This window comes from Megachile rotundata, chromosome 16, assembly GCF_050947335.1.
Source record: "Megachile rotundata isolate GNS110a chromosome 16, iyMegRotu1, whole genome shotgun sequence".
NCBI classification, from domain to species: domain Eukaryota; kingdom Metazoa; phylum Arthropoda; class Insecta; order Hymenoptera; family Megachilidae; genus Megachile; species Megachile rotundata.
The window spans coordinates 7460121-7483644 of NC_134998.1; the positions used below are offsets into that span (position 1 = coordinate 7460121).

Below are 23524 nucleotides of genomic sequence, written 5' to 3' on the forward strand. Positions count from 1 at the left end.
CATATATGTTGCAATCATCACATGGTCCACTATCCATGAATTGACATATGAAGAAAATAATATTAATAAATTTCTGACATTGCATATGTGCAAGATAATCATATGTGTAGACCTGATGTCCATATATTGTACAATCATCACATGGTCCACTGTCCATGAATTGACATATGAAGAAAATAATATTAATAAATTTTTGACATTGCATACGTGTAAGATAATCATATGAGTAGACCTGATGTCCATATATGTTACAATCATGAATTGACATATGAAGAAAATAATATTAATAAATTTTTGACCTTGCATATGTGTAATCATATGTGTATGACCTGATGTCCATATATGTTGCAATCTTCACATGGTCCACTGTCCATGAATTGACATATGAAGAAAATAATATTAATAAATTTCTGACGTTGCATATGTGTAATCATATGTGTATGACCTGATGTCCACATGAAAGAAGTAATATTAATAAATGTTTGACATTACTTGTGGGTATGACCTGAAGTCCACATACAATCATCACATGCATATGTTGATACATAAAAATATTAATATATTTTTGAAATTACATATGTACACTCATGTGTGTATGTCCACAAGCAATCATCACATGAAGGAAATAATATTATCGGTAACCCGCAAAAGAAAATGTCAGAATATTGTTTGAAAATGACCCCTTAAAATAAACAGCATCAGGCGAAATTTTGTTTTGTCAGTACACTTGAACTGTCCGCAGCAGTCGCTGCGTGGGCACGATTTCAATTAATCCAGCAGATATCCGAAAATATCTTCAATCAACGCGTTCCCGGAGGCAAGAGCTTCACAAAAGATTCGACGGTCGGGGACCAGCTAATTAAACAATCGGCTGGAAAGGGGATGCGCCGCGATGCACAACGAATTCCCATCGTGCGTGTTGCGCCGAACCCCCTCGGGGCGACGATATCGTCGAAGCTGATCGAGATACAGCCCTGAGCGCAGCTGAAACAGACAAATAACGAAGAGCAAAGACGCGGCATGCTGTATCCGGCTAAATCAATCGCCTGAAGGCGTCGAAAAAATTTCAGCTTTCCGTCTGATACTTGGCTACCGTGCGGTAACTACGTGAACGTCTGTTTTCGGATGAAATTTGTGAGATAGTGTACGGAACTGCTCGATGAAGCATTTGGCTAGCATTTTTAACGGCAGTTACTATATTGAAAATATTCTGAGTAGACTTCAATAACTCTAGGACGAAAATTTGTATAATTATTAAAAGGGTTGTCATCCCTGTGTCAGTATTGTAAGGGTGAATGTTTGTACAATATTGAGGGTAAATATATTGTTAGAGTAATATTTGATCTCTGGAAAAGTCTGCAATATACAGAGATGTAAGGTATTGAATGACATATTTGTTGTAATAATAAATGGTGGTAAATTTAATTAGAAATCTGTTAGTTTCATTGTACGTCACGCAATAAGCGCTGAGAGAGTGTTCCCGTTGATACAACCGTGTTCTAAATGATTACGAACCTCGAGGAATTCAGGGAATTCTGCGTCTAGGCGACGTTGTTCCCGACGGAGGGCCTGTCCCTGCCCTTTCAAACGCCCCGCAACCCTTCAAATGCTCACGAAGGGGTGGTTCACGTGGCGTCTTGAATCGCGTACAGGCCCGTTGGGAGATTTCGCCTATATTCTCTGCAGCTGCATGTGCATGCTTAAGTCGCAGACCGATTTAACTTAAATAATAGATCAATCGATAATCAGGCCAGTTCGGTACCCAGATTATGTACGTTGAAATTATCGTCATCGGTCGACATTAATTAAATTCGTTTAATTGGTATGATCTTCGAGGTGCTCAAACTTTCGAGCACGTCGAAATGATTTCGTTGGAAAGAAATTATTATTATTCGTTTATAACATGTAATAATTAATCTGTTCGGTCGTCGTTCTCTTTTACTTCGCGAAACTTTTCTGCAATTTCGACTGGTTGGCTATATAAGGCTTGTAACGAGTTGCGCCGAGAGGATATAATAAAACTCTGGGCAAAATTAGTCCGTCGAAGGTGGTGGCAGGGGGGAGTTTTTTAATTGGGATCCCATCGGGGCCCCTCGACCTCGTTAATAGATTTTTTTTCTCCCCTGGAAGTTTGTAACGGGATAACAGCGCTGTGAAACGAGGCGTTTTCAAATTTGCAAAGAGACAGTGTAACTACCGGCCGCGTTAGATCAGAAAGAAAGGTACTTTGATCAGTATGCTGTGCGCTTTAAAGCTTCGCCAAGTTTCTGAAAGTAAACGTTATGCATTTGTGAGTACCATTTGTCCCATAATTTAATATTACAGGAACTTATGATTGTATTGGTTTTATTATAAATTTAAATACATGTAATAAATAACAATTTCGCTTTGCAATAGTTATCATATTCAAGATACTGCTATTAACTAACCTTTACCATATGCATTGACATTAACGTGTTGTTATAATAATATATTAATATAGAAATCTATTAAAATTTGTATGTCTAGAAGAAAGAGGGACTCACGCTTTAAAAAATGCACTTTGTTCCATCTCGATAGCTCAACTGGTTCTCGAGTTATAACGTTTTTAATTATTAAGTTTACTCAATCTGAGTAGTGACTACTCCCGAGAGTAGTCTACTGAGTATTACGCTAACGATTCACCGCGCGGAATATTAAAAATTGCGCTTCGCTATAAATGGTCATATCTCGGAAACGGGTAATCGCATTACCATGAAACAAAATGCATATTAAAGAGGAAGCTTTCTCGCTTATAACGATATGAACGATAATTCGCTACCTTTAAGGATAATTGTATTATATCGTCAGGAATTATGTTATCCTTTAATAGGCTTTTCATGACTTTCTTTCCTTTATTCTTGCAAATTCAGTCGAGTATTTTTGCATTTTTTAAATCCTAGATCTCTACATTTATACCTTGATTTCCTTGGGTCTATATGACCCGTATAGACTTCACTGAAATTATTTCCACAAACGTTTTCAATTATCTTCCTTAGGAATAAATTTTAACTTCAATAAATTCAAACTTTGATAGCGATACAATTTGATGATAATTGCGTACATTGTAAAAGAATTATTAAATAGATTAAACCGGAAATGATTTCTAGAAGATTAAAAACATTTTCCCATATGGAATCGCGATTTTTTTCGCATGACATTTTCCCGCCGAAATTCGTCGGTTTTTCGCTCGTTGTATTATTGACGCTTCCATAAGCCAACCGGAGGGATCGACAATGTTTTTTGACGTGTTTTCCAAACCGCTAACATGTTGTACAGCAACGAATTCAAATTCGAAGTTCTCTGTATTTGCATGTTTGACTTTTTGCAGAAGTCGAATGTTATTTCAATCGAACCTTATTTTTAGTTGTCACAACGGCGTCATTGAATTTGAATAACTGAACGGAACGATGGCGAATAATTGTTTTATTGGTCGAAAATTTATCTTCCAGCTGAAATTGTTACGTTTCGGGTTTGATAAATTGAGCAATTTCTTTTTCAATGGTACCTGTTGATTTTAATGATGGATCGTTGAAACAGACGGATTCGCATCTTTATTTTATTGAAAATTTAATTTTCAGATGGAGCAGTGTTTAAATATTAGTTTTATTATTTCGTTTCTCTGGACAACGTATATTCTGTTCTGCTATTGGTATAAAATCAGCTACCGATGCCAACCCATGAGCTGTCCTGAGATCAATTAAAAGTAAAAGATGCCCTTCTTCAAGGTCCAAGTCGTCAACAAAGGAACATATCAAAGCTAGCTTTAATTAACGAAACGCGACCAATTTCATCGAATTATCCCCGTTAAAATGGAAGGAACATTCTATGCATGTTTTCCAAGGGGAAAAGTGGACGTGGTATGTAGCCCGATCATTTTTCCCGTTGAAAAACAGACGAGAAAATTCAGGCTCGGATCCAAATGTATCGCATGTTTGTTCGAAACAATCCGAATTATTTCGATTTCGTGTACAAGCGGCTCTTTGTAACGTGATAGCTTTTCGACGTTACAGCGCCGTCTGCGGCCGAAGCGTCGAGTTTCCGAATTCTCTGCGCGCGTATCCGACCGTCCTCCCTTTCCCCCCATCGTCCATCTGCTCTTTCGATCATGAAATAAAATCGCCAGCAGGAAGTCCGCTTCCAAGCGACAGATTTTTATTCGACCGATGACAAGATGGGAATTTTTGAAATGCAATCTACAAAGGGCGAAATGGTAGAAATGGGTCGGACGAGATTAAAAGTTTTTCGGAGTCATGACGTCAGTTTCGGTTTGATGTTCCTTCGTGCACTGCTTCGTACTAAATTGTTTATCGAGTGAAGAGAAGAGATACTTTATCTTTGTGGAGGTATTTTACTCACTCGAGATTGGAACTGATATTCCATTCGCAAAATTCACTGCATTCGGTAGTTTGTACTCAGAGTTTTGTAGTAGGATTATTCGCTACTCACTACTCACAGTTCACTACTCACTATTCATTGTTCACTATTTACTGTTCACTACTCATTATTGACTAGGCACTACTCAGTATTCACAATTCACTGTTCAGTGAATCACTGCTCATTATTCACTATTCACTATTCACTATTCACTATTCACTATTCACTATTCACTATTCACTATTCACTATTCACTATTCACTATTCACTATTCACTATTCACTATTCACTATTCACTATTCACTATTCACTATTCACTATTCACTATTCACTATTCACTATTCACTATTCACTATTCACTATTCACTATTCACTATTCACTATTCACTATTCACTATTCACTATTCACTATTCACTATTCACTATTCACTATTCACTATTCACTATTCACTATTCACTATTCACTATTCACTATTCACTATTCACTATTCACTATTCACTATTCACTATTCACTATTCACTATTCACTATTCACTATTCACTATTCACTATTCACTATTCACTATTCACTATTCACTATTCACTATTCACTATTCACTATTCACTATTCACTATTCACTATTCACTATTCACTATTCACTATTCACTATTCACTATTCACTATTCACTATTCACTATTCACTATTCACTATTCACTATTCACTATTCACTATTCACTATTCACTATTCACTATTCACTATTCACTATTCACTATTCACTATTCACTATTCACTATTCACTATTCACTATTCACTATTCACTATTCACTATTCACTATTCACTATTCACTATTCACTATTCACTATTCACTATTCACTATTCACTATTCACTATTCACTATTCACTATTCACTATTCACTATTCACTATTCACTATTCACTATTCACTATTCACTATTCACTATTCACTATTCACTATTCACTATTCACTATTCACTATTCACTATTCACTATTCACTATTCATCATTCACTATTCACTGTTCACAATTCACTATTCATTACTTACTATTTACTACCCATTATTCACTATTCACTATACTCTACTTATCACTCACTGCTCATTACTGGCTATGTACTATCCATTACTCATTATCCAATAGTCACTTCTCTCTACTCAGTATCTTCTGCTCACTACTCAGTATTCACTGCTCACTACTCATTACTCATTACTCATCACTTACTACTTATCATTAACTATTCACTATTCAGTATTCACTGCTCACTACTCATTACTCCTTATTCACTACTCACTACTTATTTCTCACTGATCATTACTCATCACTTACTGCTAATTACTTATTGCCCATCACTCATTGCACATCACTTACTGCTAATTACTTATTGCTCATCGCTCATTGCTCATCACTTACTGCTCGTCATTACCTACTCACTGCTCAATATTCACTGCTCACTACTTATTTCTCACTGGTCATTACTCGTCGTTTACTACACCTGACTTATTGTCCATCACTCATTGATCATCATTTACTACTCTTCATTAACTATACATTACTCACTACTCACTACATACTACTCACTACTCATTGTTCACATCTCACTGCTATTCACTATTCACTACTTATTTCTCATTGATCATTACGAATTTACTACTCCTTACTTACTGCCCATCACACATTGCTCATCACTTACAACTCATCATTAACTATACACTACTCACTACTCACTACATACTACTCACTACTCATTGTTCGCTACTCACTGCTATTCACTATTCACTACTTATTTCTCATTCATCATTACGAATTTACTACTCCTTACTTACTGCCCATCACACATTGTTCATCACTTACTACTCATCATTAACTATACACTACTCACTACCCACTACTAACTACTCACTACTCATTGTTCACTACACACTGCTATTCACTATTCACTACTTATTTCTCATTGATCATTACGAATTTACTACTCCTTACTTATTGTCCATCACACATTGTTCATCACTTACAACTCATCATTAACTATACACTACTCACTACTCACTACATACTACTCACTACTCATTGTTCGCTACTCACTGCTATTCACTATTCACTACTTATTTCTCATTCATCATTACGAATTTACTACTCCTTACTTACTGCCCATCACACATTGTTCATCACTTACTACTCATCATTAACTATACACTACTCACTACCCACTACTAACTACTCACTACTCACTGCTCACTACTCACTGCTATTCACTACTCACTGCTTATTTCTCATTGACCATTACGTCGCTTACTATTACTTACTTATTGTCCATCACTCATTGCTCATTACTTACTACTCATCATTAACTACACACTACTCACTACCCATTACTAACTACCCACTACTAACTACTCACTACTCACTGCTCACTACGCACTGCTATTCACTACTCACTACTCACTGCTCACTGCTATTCACTACTCACTACTCACTACTCACTACTCACTACTTATTTCTCATTGACCATTACGTCGCTTACTATTCCTTACTTTCTGTCCATTACTCATTGCTCATCACTTACTACTCACCATTAACTACTCACTATTCCACACCAAATAATCTATAACTCCTACTGAACACAAAGTACCTAAAATTAATACTAAATTTCCAATTCCATGCTCTATACCGAACATAAAATTCATTATAACGAAAGTTGGCATTTTCTGGAAGATAGCGAACCTGGGAGTCCTGACTATTCTTAAAACGTCGCGGTGGTTGGTCGGAGGAGTTTCGAGAATTGAATAATCACCGGGAACAGTTCGTGCTCGCTCCATTGCACTTTACTCTAAATCATTTCAGCAACAATTTCCCGGGGAGGATATAATCGCGCCTCGATTTTCAACATCGCACAGAAAGTTCGATCGGCGCTGTGCACGCGGCCATGCAAATTATTGCAGCTGGATATTAAACGCGTCACGAACCTTTATTGCTGCTTTCAAGAGGTTTAATTCACTCGACGGTACAAAAATTGATTTAAAACTGTACACGTGTTAAACAATTAGAGGGACATCCATCATTTTTGACGTTAAATGTTTGCTCAAACGTTTTCCCTGTTTAATTTTCTCCTTCCACTTTTCATACAGTGCAATTAACTTGACGAATCGTTACATTATCTAGGACGTAGAAAGTTTGAATTCTTTTGGGACTCCGGCGAAAGAGTTGAAGATATTCTATCGGTGATATATGCTCGCGTTCGATCCTGGCAGACAGATGTCTGACGCGCGAATAAAAATCAGAGCGAAACGAAGTGGAAACGATGAATGAATATTTAAAAAGGAAATGTTTGAAAATTTTATCAACAATTTGTGTTTTGATTAATTTTAAATATAACTGCCGGCCTTTATGGAAGAAGTGACTGTACACGCTGGAAGTGGAATGTGAAAGATAGAATGGTTTCATGAATATTTGATGAAACTTTTCAATATTCACGATTCTCCTATTTTCAACGGTTATTCAGAAAATAATTATCTTGCCGCATATTCGCACGCGTTTAATTTTCATTCAACGACTATCTTCGGTCCGTGAATTTCTAGGGAAAATCCTCGCCGTTCCCTAGTAAAATATTCCGGTTTACTGTAAATCGAGAGGTAGGAAAGGTAATGCATAAATAGTATCGATACAATATCGAGATAGAGCTCGACCAGCCGGAATGCTGCTCGAAGCAGGAAACCCGACGAATTATGTATCGAACGTGCGAGATCTCGCTAACATGAGCTACAACAATCCCCTTTTCTGCAATGCTGCCAACTGCATCCACTTGCTACTGGTTTACAGGCTATTAGCTAGTTAATATCTCATTCGAACGGTTTAAGTAACTTTACTGATAAATTACACAGATATTCGAGTACGATATAACAGCGACTTAATTCTACTACGAAAGCAATTAACTCGACTAACTTAAACCGATGTTAGAGATTACAGCATACCGTTAATATCACGAAACGAAGAAATTAATTCGAGATATTAAAGTTCAGGATAATATTTGTATAAAACAGTGAAGTTACACCGGAGCTAATAGCTGTGGGAACATGTGGTCCGTCTCTGGTGCTCAAAACTACATAACGTTCCGTGATCCAAAATGTCTGGTTCGCACGTTGGTCGTTGATCGACGTGGTTCGCATTCTGTTCCCGAACTCGTAGTCGATCCTGAAACTTCCGATAACATCGTAAACTACCGTGCAAAAGTTTGTGCCTCCTCGCCCGCTTCGAAAACGGCCACGATGGAGTCGTCGTTGGAAGTCAGAGATTCACGATTTTGTTACCGGATTATTTCTTCCCCGCGAGTTTCTCCGATAATGCGAGCACTCGCACTCGATATTCCCTGGCTCTCGACTCCTTTACCTCGTATCTCTGCCCCTCCTCCTGCTCCCTTATTTTTCGCCGGCTCTGCTTTCATCGCGATTACGTTTCTTCCGCCAGCCAGATTTGCTTGCGGAGCGCTACCAAAGGAAATGGAACAAATTCCAACTTTCAAATTTCAAATTTCGACCTCTAGATTTAACGGTTGGAAAATTTGATCAAACCTTACAAATTTTACTTCATACGATTACGTTCATATATGAAATCTATTGACTGGAGTTTTAAATTATGTGGAGTTAATGTAACCTATGACACACCGCGTGCGTCATGGTGTAATGTACTGACGCACCGGGTGAGTCATATGCTATTTACTGGATCTATGATAATGACTCACCCAGTGCGTCATGTTCTACTTACTGGTTATATGATAATGACTCACCTGGTGCGTCATGTGTCATATACTCGACATGACGTAGAGACGCACCATGTGTGTCATATTCTACCTACTGATAATAAGGTGATGACGCACCATGTGTGTCATATTCTACCTACTGATAATAAGGTGATGACGCACCATATGTGTCATATTCTACCTACTGATAATAAGGTGATGACGCACCATGTGTGTCATATTCTACCTACTGATAATAAGGTGATGACGCACCATGTGTGTCATATTCTACCTACTGATAATAAGGTGATGACGCACCATGTGTGTCATATTCTACCTACTGATAATAAGGTGATGCCTCACCTGGTGCGTCATATTCTACTTACTAGTTATAAGGTATTGACTCACCTGGTGCGTCATGTTATACTTATTGGCTATAAGGTAATGACTCATCTGGTGCGTCATATTCTACTTACTGGTTATAATGTAATAACTCACCTGGTGCGTCATATTCTACTTACCAGTTATAAGGTAATGACTCACCTGTTGCGTCATATTTTACTTATTGGCTATAAGGTAATGACTCACCTGGTGCGTCATATTCTACTTACCGATTATAAAGTAATGACTCACATGGTGCGTCATATTCTACTTACTAGTTATAATGTAATGACTCACCTGGTGCGTCATATTCTACTTACTGATTATAAAGTAATGACTCACCTGGTGCGTCATATTCTACTTACTAGTTATAAGGTAATGACTCACCTGGTGCGTCATATTCTTCTTACTGGTTATGAGATAATGACTCACACGGTGTGTCACGTATTCAACATAACATATAGACACACCATGTGCGTCATATTGACAGTAATGTACTGACACATCTGGTGCGTCACGTAATACAAACAGTGTAACTTTTGACACACCTGATGCGTCACATAGTATAAACACAGTGTAACTGTCGACACACCTGGTGCGTCACATACTGTCAATGCTGTGTAATTATAGACACACCTGGTGCGTCTCGTAGTAGAAACACAGTGTAACTGTTGACTCACCTGATGCGTCACATAGTATAAACACAGTGTAACTGTCGACACACCTGATGCGTCACATACTGTCAATGCTGTGTAATTGTAGACTCACATGGTGCGTCACGTAGTACAAACTCGATGTAATTGTAGACACACCTTGTGCGTCATAAGCCACGCAGCACATTTCCGAAATCGAAAGCAAACAAAATATTTCTGTTAAAATCTTTTAATTAGTATCAAAAAGTATACACTCCGTGAAAGAAAAACTCCATCGACAGGTTTATCTTTTTCAGTCAGCCGCATTCCGTATTCATTGGCCCGTCGCGGATCAAGCGCCATCATCGCGCGGATCTCTCGCGTTGCCGGCTGCAACCGTCTGGCTTTGCGATCTCGCTTAAAATTTAATTCGAGCACAAAGCCACGGGCTTTGTGGCGACTCACCGACCGTGATTGGTTGCCACCTAAGTTTAAGCTGGTCGGCTTTAGTTCCGCGTCGAAGAGCGTGCGTGGCGCAATGCGTAAGCTTTGCCCGACGCTCGTAATCCGGCTTGAACGATAACTCCGCGCTGCGCGGGAACGCCTCGCTCGATGATGGATTTGTCGATAACAATGGATTTGGGGAACATCGGCGAGGAAATCCGGAAGAATAAAGATTTTTGAAAGAACACGCGGTTCTCGAGATATTTGACATGGAACTCGATGCAACCCCTTGCGACACGTACCGGGTGTCCCAAATGTAATCGATGGCAGTTTTTTGAATGAAACAAAATTTTTTTTTAAATTTCTTCTAGATTATTTTGTAGGTTTTTTGGTCAGTGAAAGAGTCACATATCGATGTGAATTTAGTTCGTGAAGTAAATCTGTAAAATTATGTGTTCCAGAAGGAATGAGTGTTTAGGAGTTGGACCTATATTGATCGAATCAGTAAATCATTATAAATGTATTATCGTTTAGTGGAAACATCAAGAATTTATTATTGTGTTGAATAATGTTCTGTGACTGTCCGAATATAAACAATGCATAATTAATCAATTAATATGGACTGAAATCGAATAATCCATAACAGATTGTTACATTTAACTGCATTTTAATATTGTGTCTCCCGCGAACAAAATAATAATTCATAACCGTGCAAATATGCATAAGCGATGTTTATATCAAATAAACGTCAGCGAAAATGTATATTTTATATCGGGCGTTATAATATTCAATGTCTTGATTGAATTTCAATCGATCAAATTCAAATTTACATTTACGATAATGAACGCGTGGAAAATGCTCCATTACGTTTTTAACGTTTTATCAAAGTTATTTAAATCCGAGCCGTCTGCGATGTTTAAATTACAATACAATTATTTCTTAAATTGTAAAAATAATTATTATTCATTTTTACGCGGAAGCAATTTTCACAAATAATTTTCTCGCATTTGATATTACAATCAGTAATGACGAGAGTAATTAGCGATTCACCCCGACACATAAACCATGGAATATTTAATTCGTTCACCCCTAATATTCTTCGTACACATCAGCCATCAGCAAAATTCGATCCCCTAATCACTTTCCGCATTACGCGTCCAAACATCCTCGACCACATCCTCGAAATCCCATAAATATTCGATCAGGCAAATCGAGCGAACCCCATGGAGCTTCTTCCCACGATGCTGACGGTTGATAAACGTCTAGTCAGAACCTGGAAGGAAAAAAACCGTGGTCGACAAGTTGTCAAGCAGCACACAGCCTGTTTGTATTGTCTAATAGTCGAATGGCGTGTAAGAGGGTGAGTTTGACCCCTTGCATTCGCCCGGCCACCCTTGGTCGAATGGCAGACCCCGGGCGTCTCGTTCTCGGACATGGTTTATTGATTCCTAGGCTGCGTAAATACGCACCCGTGGTCCCTGCTAACGACGCCCACGAGGGCGTCGCGACGCGACAAATTATCGTGCACGATCGCGAGCCAACGTGTTTTCGTCGGCGATTTCGATGTTTCTGATCCCTGTACGATGGTTTGGGTCACGTAAAAAGGTGTTCACGGGAATGGGGCGCTGATAAAGGGGAGTTACGATCTACAACCGACCTTTTTTGTTCTTTTTTACCGAGCGTTACGTGGAATGGCTTGAACAACCCTTGGGAGATTAGCTTTTAATTCTTGACACTTTTCTGTTGTGAGAGATCGTGATATCGGGCATTCGTAAAACGGAATGTTCGTGTAAACTTTGGAGGAAGCAATTTTCGTTATTCTGCAGTATATGGCGAGTTTGCAGTTTCGGAATTTTCAAGTTTGGAGATGGGAAGGTGGAGTTTTAGCATGTGGGAATGTTGGAATCTTGTGATTTTGAGAGTTTGGGATTTTGGGACTTATGGACTTTGGAATCTTGGAATTTTGGGATATTAGAATTTTGGGACTTTGGAATCTTGGGATTTTGGGATATTAGAGACCGTGGGATTTTAGAATTTTGGGATTTTGGAATCTTGGCATTTTAGAATTTTGGGATTTTGGAATTTTGGGATTTTGGGACTTAGGGACTTTGGAATCTTGGGATTTTGGGACTTTGGAATCTTGAGATTTTGGGATATTGAGACCTTGGGATTTTAGAATTTTGGAATTTTGGGATTTTGGGACTTATGGACTTTGGAATCTTGGGATATTGAGACCTTGGAATTTTAGAATTTTGGAATTTTGGGATTTTGGGACTTAGGGACTTTGGAATCTTGGGATTTTGGGATATTGAGACCTTGGGATTTTGGAATTTTGGGATTTATGGACTTTGGAATCTTGGGATATTGAGACCTTGGGATTTTAGAATTTTGGGATTTTGGAATTTTGGGATTTTGGGACTTATGGACTTTGGAATCTTGGGATTTTGGGACTTTGGAATCTTGAGACCTTGGGATTTTAGAATTTTGGGATTTTGGAAGTTTGGGATTTTGGGACTTATGGACTTTGGAATCTTGGGATATTGAGACCTTGGGATTTTAGAATTTTGGGATTTTGGAATTTTGGGATGGGTGGGACTTTAGGCCTTTGAGATTTTGATACTTATGGAATTTAAGATTTTGAAATTTTAGAATTTGGGAGATAGACATATATGGCATAGACATATGGAACATAGGCACATGGGACCTGTGAATTTGAATATATAGAAGATTTGAAGTTTTTGTGGTTATACTCGCTAATGGAAGGCATAGGAAAAGTGTAGGAGAGGAAAGAGGCGTTTCCTCCAGGACCTGCTAGTTGCCTTGTCACTAAGGTATCCCAGCATTCCCTTGCCTTAGACGCGGGATGTATGGTGGGGATGGCAGAAACTACTTATATGAATAGATATGCTCGTTGAGCACTAGCGAGAAAGTCTTGGTCTTATGCGCCGTCTAGCGGCGATGAGCATAAGAGTGAAACAGCCACAGCATTATACAAACAAGAATATATAGAATGTATAGGGATCTGGTATACAGGTATCTACAATTATAGATTACGCATAGTGTTTTGAATACATAAAAATTATATAAGTATTCAACTGCATAAAATTTTCGAAAAATGTTGAGCAGTAATTTAACTGTAGAAAGTTAAGGCTCCCAATCACGGAACAATCCTCCAATCAAGTCGAATAACCGAGTGCGTAATAAATCCCTGCCCGCAGACTTTCAAAAAATGATTCATATCAGCTGCAATAGTCGACACAAACGGCATTTGTAAACGTCGGAACGTCCGTTCGCGAGACGAAAAAAAATACCGCAGTTGCATACTCGAGATTTTTCTTCGAGCAAGAATTATACTCGGGCAGAATTACATTCGCGTAGAATTACGACCATGCGTCACTTAAATTAATTAGCGTGCAGTATGAAAATTATTCCGGAGAATTTCTACGAGGGTTGAAAAAATGAGGGACGAGGAATCGAAACATGTATAGATAGCGAACGGTGCAGATAATTGTCAATTAAATGAGAGGTATTTAATCTCTTAACAGACGAACAAGTAGCATGGAGAATAAGGGACGGTATAATGGAGGTACGAGATGTAAGGGACCGTTCCTACCTCTCGTTTCGTTCCCATCCTACCCATAGTTCCATGGTGAGGCGTTATTAACCCACGTGCTTCGACGAGGCATCGGAATTATTGAACGGCCGTGACGAGAGGCGACTTTAGCGAAGAATCTCGTTAAAATGCGAATACTTGACTTGACGCGACCGATTTCTCTTAATGGCGGAGTAAATACGTCTACTCGATTTGATATACACGGGACTACGAAATTCACGCCATTTACATTCTTCGTGGAGAATTATCTTTTAACGATTACGCACTTTAATTGAAATATTTCTTTCTTTTTATTGATGTTACATCTTTTATGTTGAAGTGAGGTTAGGTTGGGAGTATGGAGTTTGGACCTTATCAAAAGTGGCTCTTTAGGATTTTATAAATATTATCAATATTATCAATATTTTTAATATTATCAATGTTATCAACATCATCAATGTTATCAATATTTTCAATGTTATTAATGATGTCAATATCATAAATATCATCAATATTATTAATATCATCGATATTATAAGTATCATCGATATTATCAGTATCATCGATATGTATCATCGATATTATCAAAATCATCAATATCATCAATATTATCCATATTATCATAATATTATCCTAAATCATAAATCTCTAAATCCTAAATCCCTAAATTCCAAATCTCTATATCCCCACTCCCTAAATTCCCATCCCCTAAATCCCCGACTCCCTAAACTCCGATTCCCTAAATCCCCGACTCCCTAAATTCCAAATCTCTAAATCCTAAATCCCTAAATTCCAAATCCCTATATCCCCACTCTCTAAATCCCCACTCCCTAAATCCCCGTCTCCCTAAATACCGATCCTCTAAATCCCCGACTCCCTAAATTCCGATTCCCTAAATCCCCGACTTCCTAAATTCCGATTTCCTAAATTCCAAATCTCTAAATCCTAAATCCCTAAATTCCAAATCCCTATATCCCCACTCCCTAAATCCCCGTCTCCCTAAATTCCGATCCCCTAAATCCTCGACTCCCTAAATTCCGATTCCCTAAATCCCCGACTCCCTAAATTCCGATTCCCTAAATCCCCGACTTCCTAAATTCCGATTTCCTAAATTCCAAATCTCTAAATCCTAAATCCTTAAATTCTAAATCCCTATATCCTCACTCCCTAAATTCCCACTTCCTAAATCCCCGTCTCCCTAAATTCTGTTCCTCTAAATCCCCGACACCCTAAATTCCGATTCCCTAAATCCCCGATTCCCTAAATTCCGATTCCCTAAATCCCCGACTCCCTAAATTCCGATTTCCTAAACCCCAAATCTCTAACTCCTAAATCCCTAAATTCCAAATCCCTATATCCCCACTCCCTAAATCCCCGTCTCCCTAAATTCCGATCCCCTAAATCCTCGACTCCCTAAATTCCGATTCCCTAAATCCCCGACTCCCTAAATTCCGATTCCCTAAATCCCCCACTCCCTAAATCCCCACTTCCTAAATCACCACTCCCTAAATCACCACTCCCTAAATCCCCACTCCCTAAATTCCAAATCCCCAAAATAAAATAGTAAATTGCATCCCCCAATTCGATTCGTGCGACCATTTTAAAGAACGACACAGAGAATTACAGCAGCGATAAAATGAAGCGATAGAATTGAGCGTGGAATGACGAAATAGGAAAAAGTGATATAAAAAACGTTCCGTAGTAGAATTGTACGCGAAAGAATTGTTGGACATTTTTCATTGGGGAATTTTTGCAGTGTAGCCTCCCTTGGCCACAGTTATCAATCTGTCGATAACGGTGTTGTCATTACTCGTAGGTTGCAACGCGAGAACAGAGAATGAGCTGTCTCAGCGCGATCCTCGTGATTTATTTATGCGATCGCATCGAAAAACGTTCGTTGACCCGGCCACGTTGGCGGTTCTTTAATTTATTGACGATTGTTTATTCCTGTTTCATTCTCGATTTCTGTTTGTTTGCCGAACAACGAGCTGATACAATTCAGTTCTTAAATCAATCAATGATATTTCCTTTCCTTTTTTTTCATCGGGGTTTTTATTTTGCGGCTCGCCTATCGGATTTCAGTTTTATTTTTCCGAGGTTTCGCGCAAATTTGTCGAGTTATAGTTTCGCTCCGATATTTATTCTGATAGTTATTGTTTTTATGTTTTTTATTGTACGTTGTTGAAATAGAAATTGTTTAAATTTTTTACAATTTAATTTTAATTTGACTCAATATTAATTTCACCGAAACTTGCAATATTTAATCGTATTTGTAAGCATATTAAAGTTGTAAAATATTTTCTTCAAAATTACAAGAAAATTTAAAAATATTTAGACGTCCAAAGAGGATCGCGGATGGTAAATTTTATTTACACGAAAACATTTTGATCTCACAAATTGCCGGATCCTCAAAATAAATAAGTTACAGACCTCTGTAGAAGAGTAAGATTGCTTTACAATTCCCCTCGAAGGGTGTATTCCTTATTATCGTTTGGTTCGTATTTTTCAATCGCAGCAAATAAACAAATAAGGAGCAGGCGATGGCAATTATCGTTTGAAAAGCATCGCTGAGCTCGGAAAGGTCGTGTCTGAACGATACAGGATCGTCTCGAGACGACAAGGTGAAGCTCAAAGGATATCGTCGTGATGCTCTCGGGATCATCGAGAAACGATAAAGCAACGCTCGTCCTAGAGAATCGTCGCAGCAATAATCCGGAAGTAGGATCTATATCTACGGCGATCAAGATACCCGTTGCAAACAATATTCCATACTATAAAATTGGAGTTTCCTACCACTCGGACATAGCTACTTGCCCCACAATCGTGTGCTATTGAATTTATATCGATTTTGATGCACTTTTCTTGAAAAAGTTGGGAGGACAGGATGTTCCGAAGGAACACTTACTTCTTTCAATTTTAACAATATTTTCAATTTCAAATTCTGTCATCTTTGACTTCAAACCTCGGTTTCACTGAATTTAATTTTGATACTCAATTTCCAGCACCATAATCGGTTCTCAACCTCAACTTCGTTTAATTCGATTTTAATAGCAATTTCCATGTGGAATTCAATTTTAATCTCGACTTCAATTTCGTGTCCGATTTAAACTTTAACTTCACCTTCGTTGAATAGCATTTCATAATATTCGAACTATTGCTTATAAGGTAATGACGCACCATGTGAGTCAACATTATGCAGAAACGCACCATATGCGTCACAGTCATTGTAACGTGTTGACGCACCTGGTGCGACAGATTCTATCTACTGGTTGTAAGGTAAGGACGCACCATATGAGTCAACGTTATGCAGAAACGCACCATATGCGTCACAGTAATTGTACCGTGTTGACGCACCGGGTGCGTCATATTATATCTACTGGTTATAAGGTAATGACGCAACGTATGAGTCAACATGATACAGGAACGCACCATATGCGTCACAGTCATTGTAACGTGTTGACGCACCTGGTGCGACAGATTCTATCTACTGGTTGTAAGGTAAGGACGCACCATATGAGTCAACGTTATGCAGAAACGCACCATATGCGTCACAGTCATTGTACCGTGTTGACGCACCGGGTGCGTCATATTCTATCTACTGGTTATAAGGTAATGACGCACGATGTGAGTCAACATGATACAGAAACGCACCTTATGCGTCACATACAGTGCAACGTACTGACACAACTGGTGCGTCATGTATTTACTGCTTATCAGATAATAACTCACACGGTGCGTCTTAAAGTACCTATTCAACATAACGTAAAGACGCACCATATGCATCATGTTCAGCCTAACTTACTGACACACCGGGTGCGTCATCTTCACTATAACGTACTAGCAAATCGGGTGCGTCATCTTCACTATAACGTACTGACACACCAGGTGCGTCATGTTCACTACAACGTACTGACACACCAGGTGCGTCATATTCACTATAACATACTGACACACCTGGTGCGTCATCTTCACTATAACATACTGACACACCAGGTGCGTCATCACTATAACGTACTGACACACCATGTGCGTCATATTTTATATAATGCTTACAATGACACACACGGTGTGTCATCACCTATGTCAACATAACATGTAGACGCACCATGTGCGTCACACTTACTATAGCATAACGACGCACCAGGTGCGTCATGACTGAAGTTAAACGTCATTTAATTGAATTTTAATTGTAAATTCAGCATCAAATTCAACTTTAATCTGAATTTCCCGTACGACATAAATCTTAAGCTCATTTCATTGAATTGCATTTCGATTTCAATTCTCAACTCGATGTCGGTTTCATAAAATTCAACTTCAATTTCAATTTCTGTATCACGTTCGTTGATTTCTGACCGAAAGAAACGAGATTCTAACCGATAAAATAAAACTGTCATCGTGTACGAACAAAATCTCGAGAGATTTCAAGAATGCTGGTTCCATAGTTTTCTCGATACAACATTCTATCTTCCATTAAAATAACGTTTTATTGCCGTATCTCTGAGAGCCAGAACGATGCACGTCTTCCACGAAAGCATCAAGGGTGCCGGGTATCTCGAAACCGGAAGAGCGGTACGATAAACCCGCTGGAGACGTTGTTGGAAACGAGCGATTTATAAATGTCACAGACTAGCAAATACATCTCTCTGTGTTTCTTTTATGAACCATGAACCGTTCGAAATATACACGGATACGTGTAGCATTTGTGTTCTGTAACGTCTCAACTCGTTGATGCTCGGTCCCGCACATATATTCCGCGAATATATTTGTCTTTCGAGTCTGCTTTTGTGCTTTTCTGGCATCGATCTTGCGCTTTGAAAGCGTTTCGACGTATTCAAATGACGAGTGCCTGTCGATAAGAACGCGAAAAGAATTCTTCAAACGAGTTTCAATTTCTGCTGCATTTTCAAAATTCCTCTCTTAACTTTTCGCTCATCGTTACCTCGTCGGATAATAATTTTTATTTTATCTTCGGAGTCATTGAAATTGCAACCTAATTTCCGTGATAACGATGCCGTAACGCTGTGTAACATACAAAGGCGAACCATGAGGCGAGATACTTGGATGGTAAAAACGAGAGGGGAAAGGAACAGAGTTGCGTCCAAGTATTGTAGTATCGCGTAGCTACTTAAAACTTTCGGAGCTTGTCTTGTGTCCCTACTAGTTGGCACCTTGCTTACTTAGCTCGGCTCTGCAATTTCTACCTTTTCCCATGGTCTCCTTCTCACCCCCTGTCTCAGCGTTGGTTACACCCTTCTTGAAAACGAAGTTTACCTTTGTTTCTGCCCGTCAACAAGGCATACTTCTCGGTTGGGGATCATCCTGGATGATAGCGATACTTAGGCTACTGGTATAATAATTGGGGGATGATGAGGGTTGTTTGTGAACTCCTTTTGTGTCCGTTTTGTTTGAACACCATTGTTGCAAATTAAAACTGTTTTTCATCTGAGCAATCTTTTTGTTTCAGGGCGGAGAAATGCTATCGCTGTATCGTGATGCACATGAAGCATCCGAACGTCCTGCAATATAAGGAGAGTGAGTATCTTTCTACTTATACAAGTCAACGTTTAAAGAAGTAGCATCATTTTTATTTTATCATTTTTGTTACAGCTTATTGCACGGACGAGTCACCGAAGCCGAGTCTACTCTCGATGTGCAGCAAGTTGACCAGCGATACGATTCTCATTTCCTTGTTTCGTACGGGAGCTGCACCTATGGCCTGTCCCTTCAAGGGTCCCTTAGAATTCACTTACAGCCATGGCGAAGGAGAATGCAAGTTTCCGTTGTCCATTGCTGAGACGTGCACACAGGAGTCGCGGTTGCTTCTGCGTTACCAGGCGTGCGCCAATGTTTATTCTTCTGAGAGTGTCGGTGAGTATTTTATTTATTTTTATACGTTGCTCAATGACAGGTAAAATAAAAAACTTGATACGGGCAATAATAAAGAACCGTGTAGTCAGATAGAAGCTGAGGGTGTAGGCAGAGAAGTAGGAAGAGGATGCGTTTTATTAGACAAGTGGAAACAGGGAGTGTGTAGTCAGATAAGTAGAAACAGCAAGTATGTGGTCAGACTAGTAGAAACAGACAGTATGTGGTCAGAGAAATAGAAACAGTCAATGGTCAGACAAGTAGAAACAGTCAATGGCTAGACAAGTAGAAATTGTCAGTGGTCAGACAAGTAGAATCAGTCAATGGTCAGACAAGTAGAAACAAGCAATATGTGGTAAGACAAGTAGAAACAGACAGTATGTGGTCAGACAAGTAGGAACCGTCATTGCTCAGACAAATAGAAACGGTCAATGGTCAGACAAGTAGAAACAGTCAATGGTCAGACAAGTAGAATCAGTCAATGGTCAGACAAGTAGAATCAGTCAATGGTCAGATAAGTAGAAATAGTCAATGGTCAAACAAGTAGAAACAGACAGTATGTGATAAGACAAGTAGAAACAGTCAATGGTCAGACAAATGGAAACGGTCAATGGTCACACAAGTAAATACCGCCAGTGTTTAATAAGACAAGTAGAGTGTTCCTACAGGCAATATATGGTCAGGCAAGTAGAAACAGACAGTATGTGGTAAGACAAGTAGTATCAGTCAATGGTCAGCCAAATGGAAACAGTCAATGGTCACACAAGTAAATACCGCCAGTGTTTAATAAGACAAGTAGAGTGTTCCTACAGGCAATGTATGGTCAGACAAGTAGAAACCGACAGTATGTGGTAAGACAAGTAGTATCAGTCAATGGTCAGCCAAATGGAAACAGTCAATGGTCACACAAGTAAATATCGCCAATGTTTAATCAGACAAGTAGAGTGTTTCTACAGACAATATATGGTCAGACAAGTAGAAACAGTAAATGGTCAGACAAGTAGATACTGCCAGTGTTTAATCAGACAAGTAGATACCGCTTGTTTAATCAAACCAGTAAAGTGTACCTACACTCTACGTTCTTTCTTACGAAACTTTTCTATCATTTTGAAATTCGATAGTATACTTTAAAAAAATATTGTCTTACAAACAATATAGCGTACGTAGACAAATTTCTGTCTCTGAGGCTTCAAAAAGACTCCCCGCCAAACGAAATGATGGTTGCGGTTTTTATCTATTTATCCGTCTGTGCCGTTAATTAACGCACCCCGAAGAGTCTGCTACGGTCAATAAAGCTTCCGGTGATTCGATGAATGATTAACGGTGTTATCGATTGCTTCGTTCGTTGTTATGGCTTGTACGAACGATTTTCCGTAATTACTACAGCGATATCGTTACGGTGGACAAGCGTGGCCGAGCCGAAAATCCGCGTGTAATTCATTCTAACCCACGATTTATTAACGGTTAGAATATTTCCGTCCATAATTTTCTACAAAGCTCGCCGAGCGATTTACCACTCAACGTAATTGGAATCGTTATGCGTCGTGTAATTAGACGATGGTAATACGGACAGGATGATTTGTAAACAACAGGATTTCAAAGGGTATGGAGACAAATTTATACTTATAATATTCGTTGTTGGTATCATTCATAACTTTCTATTAACTTTATTGGCTTGCAAGTTAAGGGAGGCTTTGGAGACTCAAGGATTTAGGCAGATGAGGACATATATAGGGTGTTTCACAAATATATGTGGAGGATTATGGGAATGTAAGAAGCTGAGGATATAGGAATATGTAAACATAAGGATATAGGGATATAATGACTCACAGGGTGCGTCAGGTGGTACTTATTGAACATAACGCAAAGACGCACCATATGCGTCATATTCTACATACTGTTTATAAGGTAATGACTCACCTGGTGCGTCATATTCTACTTATTGGTTGGCAGGTACTGACGCACCTGGTGTGTCATATTCTACCTACTGGATATAAGATGACACACCTGGTGCGTCATATTCTACCTACTGGATATAAAATAATGACTCACACGGTGCGTCATATTCTACCTACTGGATATAAGATGACACACCTGGTGCGTCATATTCTACCTACTGGATATAAAATAATGACTCACACGGTGCGTCATGTATTGAACATAACGTAGATACCTAGTGATCTATGAACCTACGGACCTAGTCCCTAGTTATTACAGTAATAATTGAGTACTCAAAAGTTTCCTCCAACTACTGACACAGTCTACATGACGTTCCATTAAATTAACCTTAAAATTTCAAATTTCAGACGTAGAATTAGAGTGTCTCGCCACGTGGAAAGAGGGCAGTACCTACAATCTCGTCGCGCGGCTACACGGCGCGCGGAAGACCAACGACGAAGATAGCTACAGATGCTTTATTTACGAGCAAACTTCGAACAACTCGTGGAATTTGGCACAGAGCGCTGACGCCTCTTGCGCGGGATTGATCAGCATCAAGGAAGCTGCCAGGACCTTTAAATTGAAACAGAGTAAGTATTGAGCCCTCCGATTGTCACCTACCGTACTGTAAAAGTTCGAACGTTATTTTATGAGACACTAAAAAATTTTATCCCCGAATCTTAACACGGTCGTAGAAGTTTCGGAAGTCGTAGAAGGTGCAAATGAGAACGAGTATTTCCCGAAGTTTTATTTCACTTGTTAGTCAATGTTAGGTGATCGTAGCAGGTTGAATCACCTTGTAGTAGGTTGAAACACCCTGTAGCAGGATGGAAACCGCGAGAGGTGATAGGAGCAGGCTCGAAGAACGAGAGCACGTAAACTATGAGAGTGTCCATGGGCAGTAGATCGAATTCTTGCAGCGCATGCTATCGAGACCGACGTCAGGTACTTGGAATATTCCATGGTATCGCATACCTGTATGTATCCTTATCAGATTGCGATGATTCTGGCGCTGCAGCCACGGTTAACCAAATTGAGGTGATGGCCAGGCCTCTCTGAGCCACACCCGGCATTCTTGGGATTGATTTCGTCGGAACTACCCGTAAATTTCTTTGGCTTCCCATCTGAAAGGCCTAACGTGGAATTTTAGCTGGCTTCTTGCTGGAACGCTGCACATGCACCTATGTGCAAGGATTCTGCATGTTGGAACAGATTGAGACGAGTTTATTGATCCACATTCTATGGGATCTCATTATCACCACATACTTTATATTATTATTAACCCCTTAGGCTGTGTGCATCTCTCGGAAACTTAGGGGGAGCCACTATAGTTAAAAGGTTAACTTTTATGAGAGTTATATACTGCATTATTAAAGTATATATAATTAGGTTAGGTCTCTGTTTCTGACTCTTTCTATGTCTCAGGAATGAATCGTGATATGCAGAGACACAGCTCGTGCTACACTTTTCAAGAAATTTTATCGTTCATCCAAATTAAAGCTAAAAAGCTAATATTGGGATGTTAAGATGGCCATGAACTGATAG

General features: G+C 39.0%; 1 protein-coding gene across 5 annotated transcripts in view; it reads left to right on the forward strand.

The window, feature by feature from the left end:
• LOC100884026 (uncharacterized) overlaps nt 1–23524 on the forward strand; it is a 392036-nt gene that overhangs the window by 326827 nt on the left and 41685 nt on the right. For all 5 annotated transcript variants that reach the window (XM_012283875.2, XM_076541524.1, XM_076541525.1 and 2 more), the window contains 3 exons: nt 19641–19708; nt 19784–20044; nt 22348–22569. In XM_012283875.2, coding sequence (XP_012139265.1) covers nt 19641–19708; nt 19784–20044; nt 22348–22569 — 551 coding nt within the window. The remainder of the gene's footprint in view (nt 1–19640; nt 19709–19783; nt 20045–22347; nt 22570–23524) is intronic.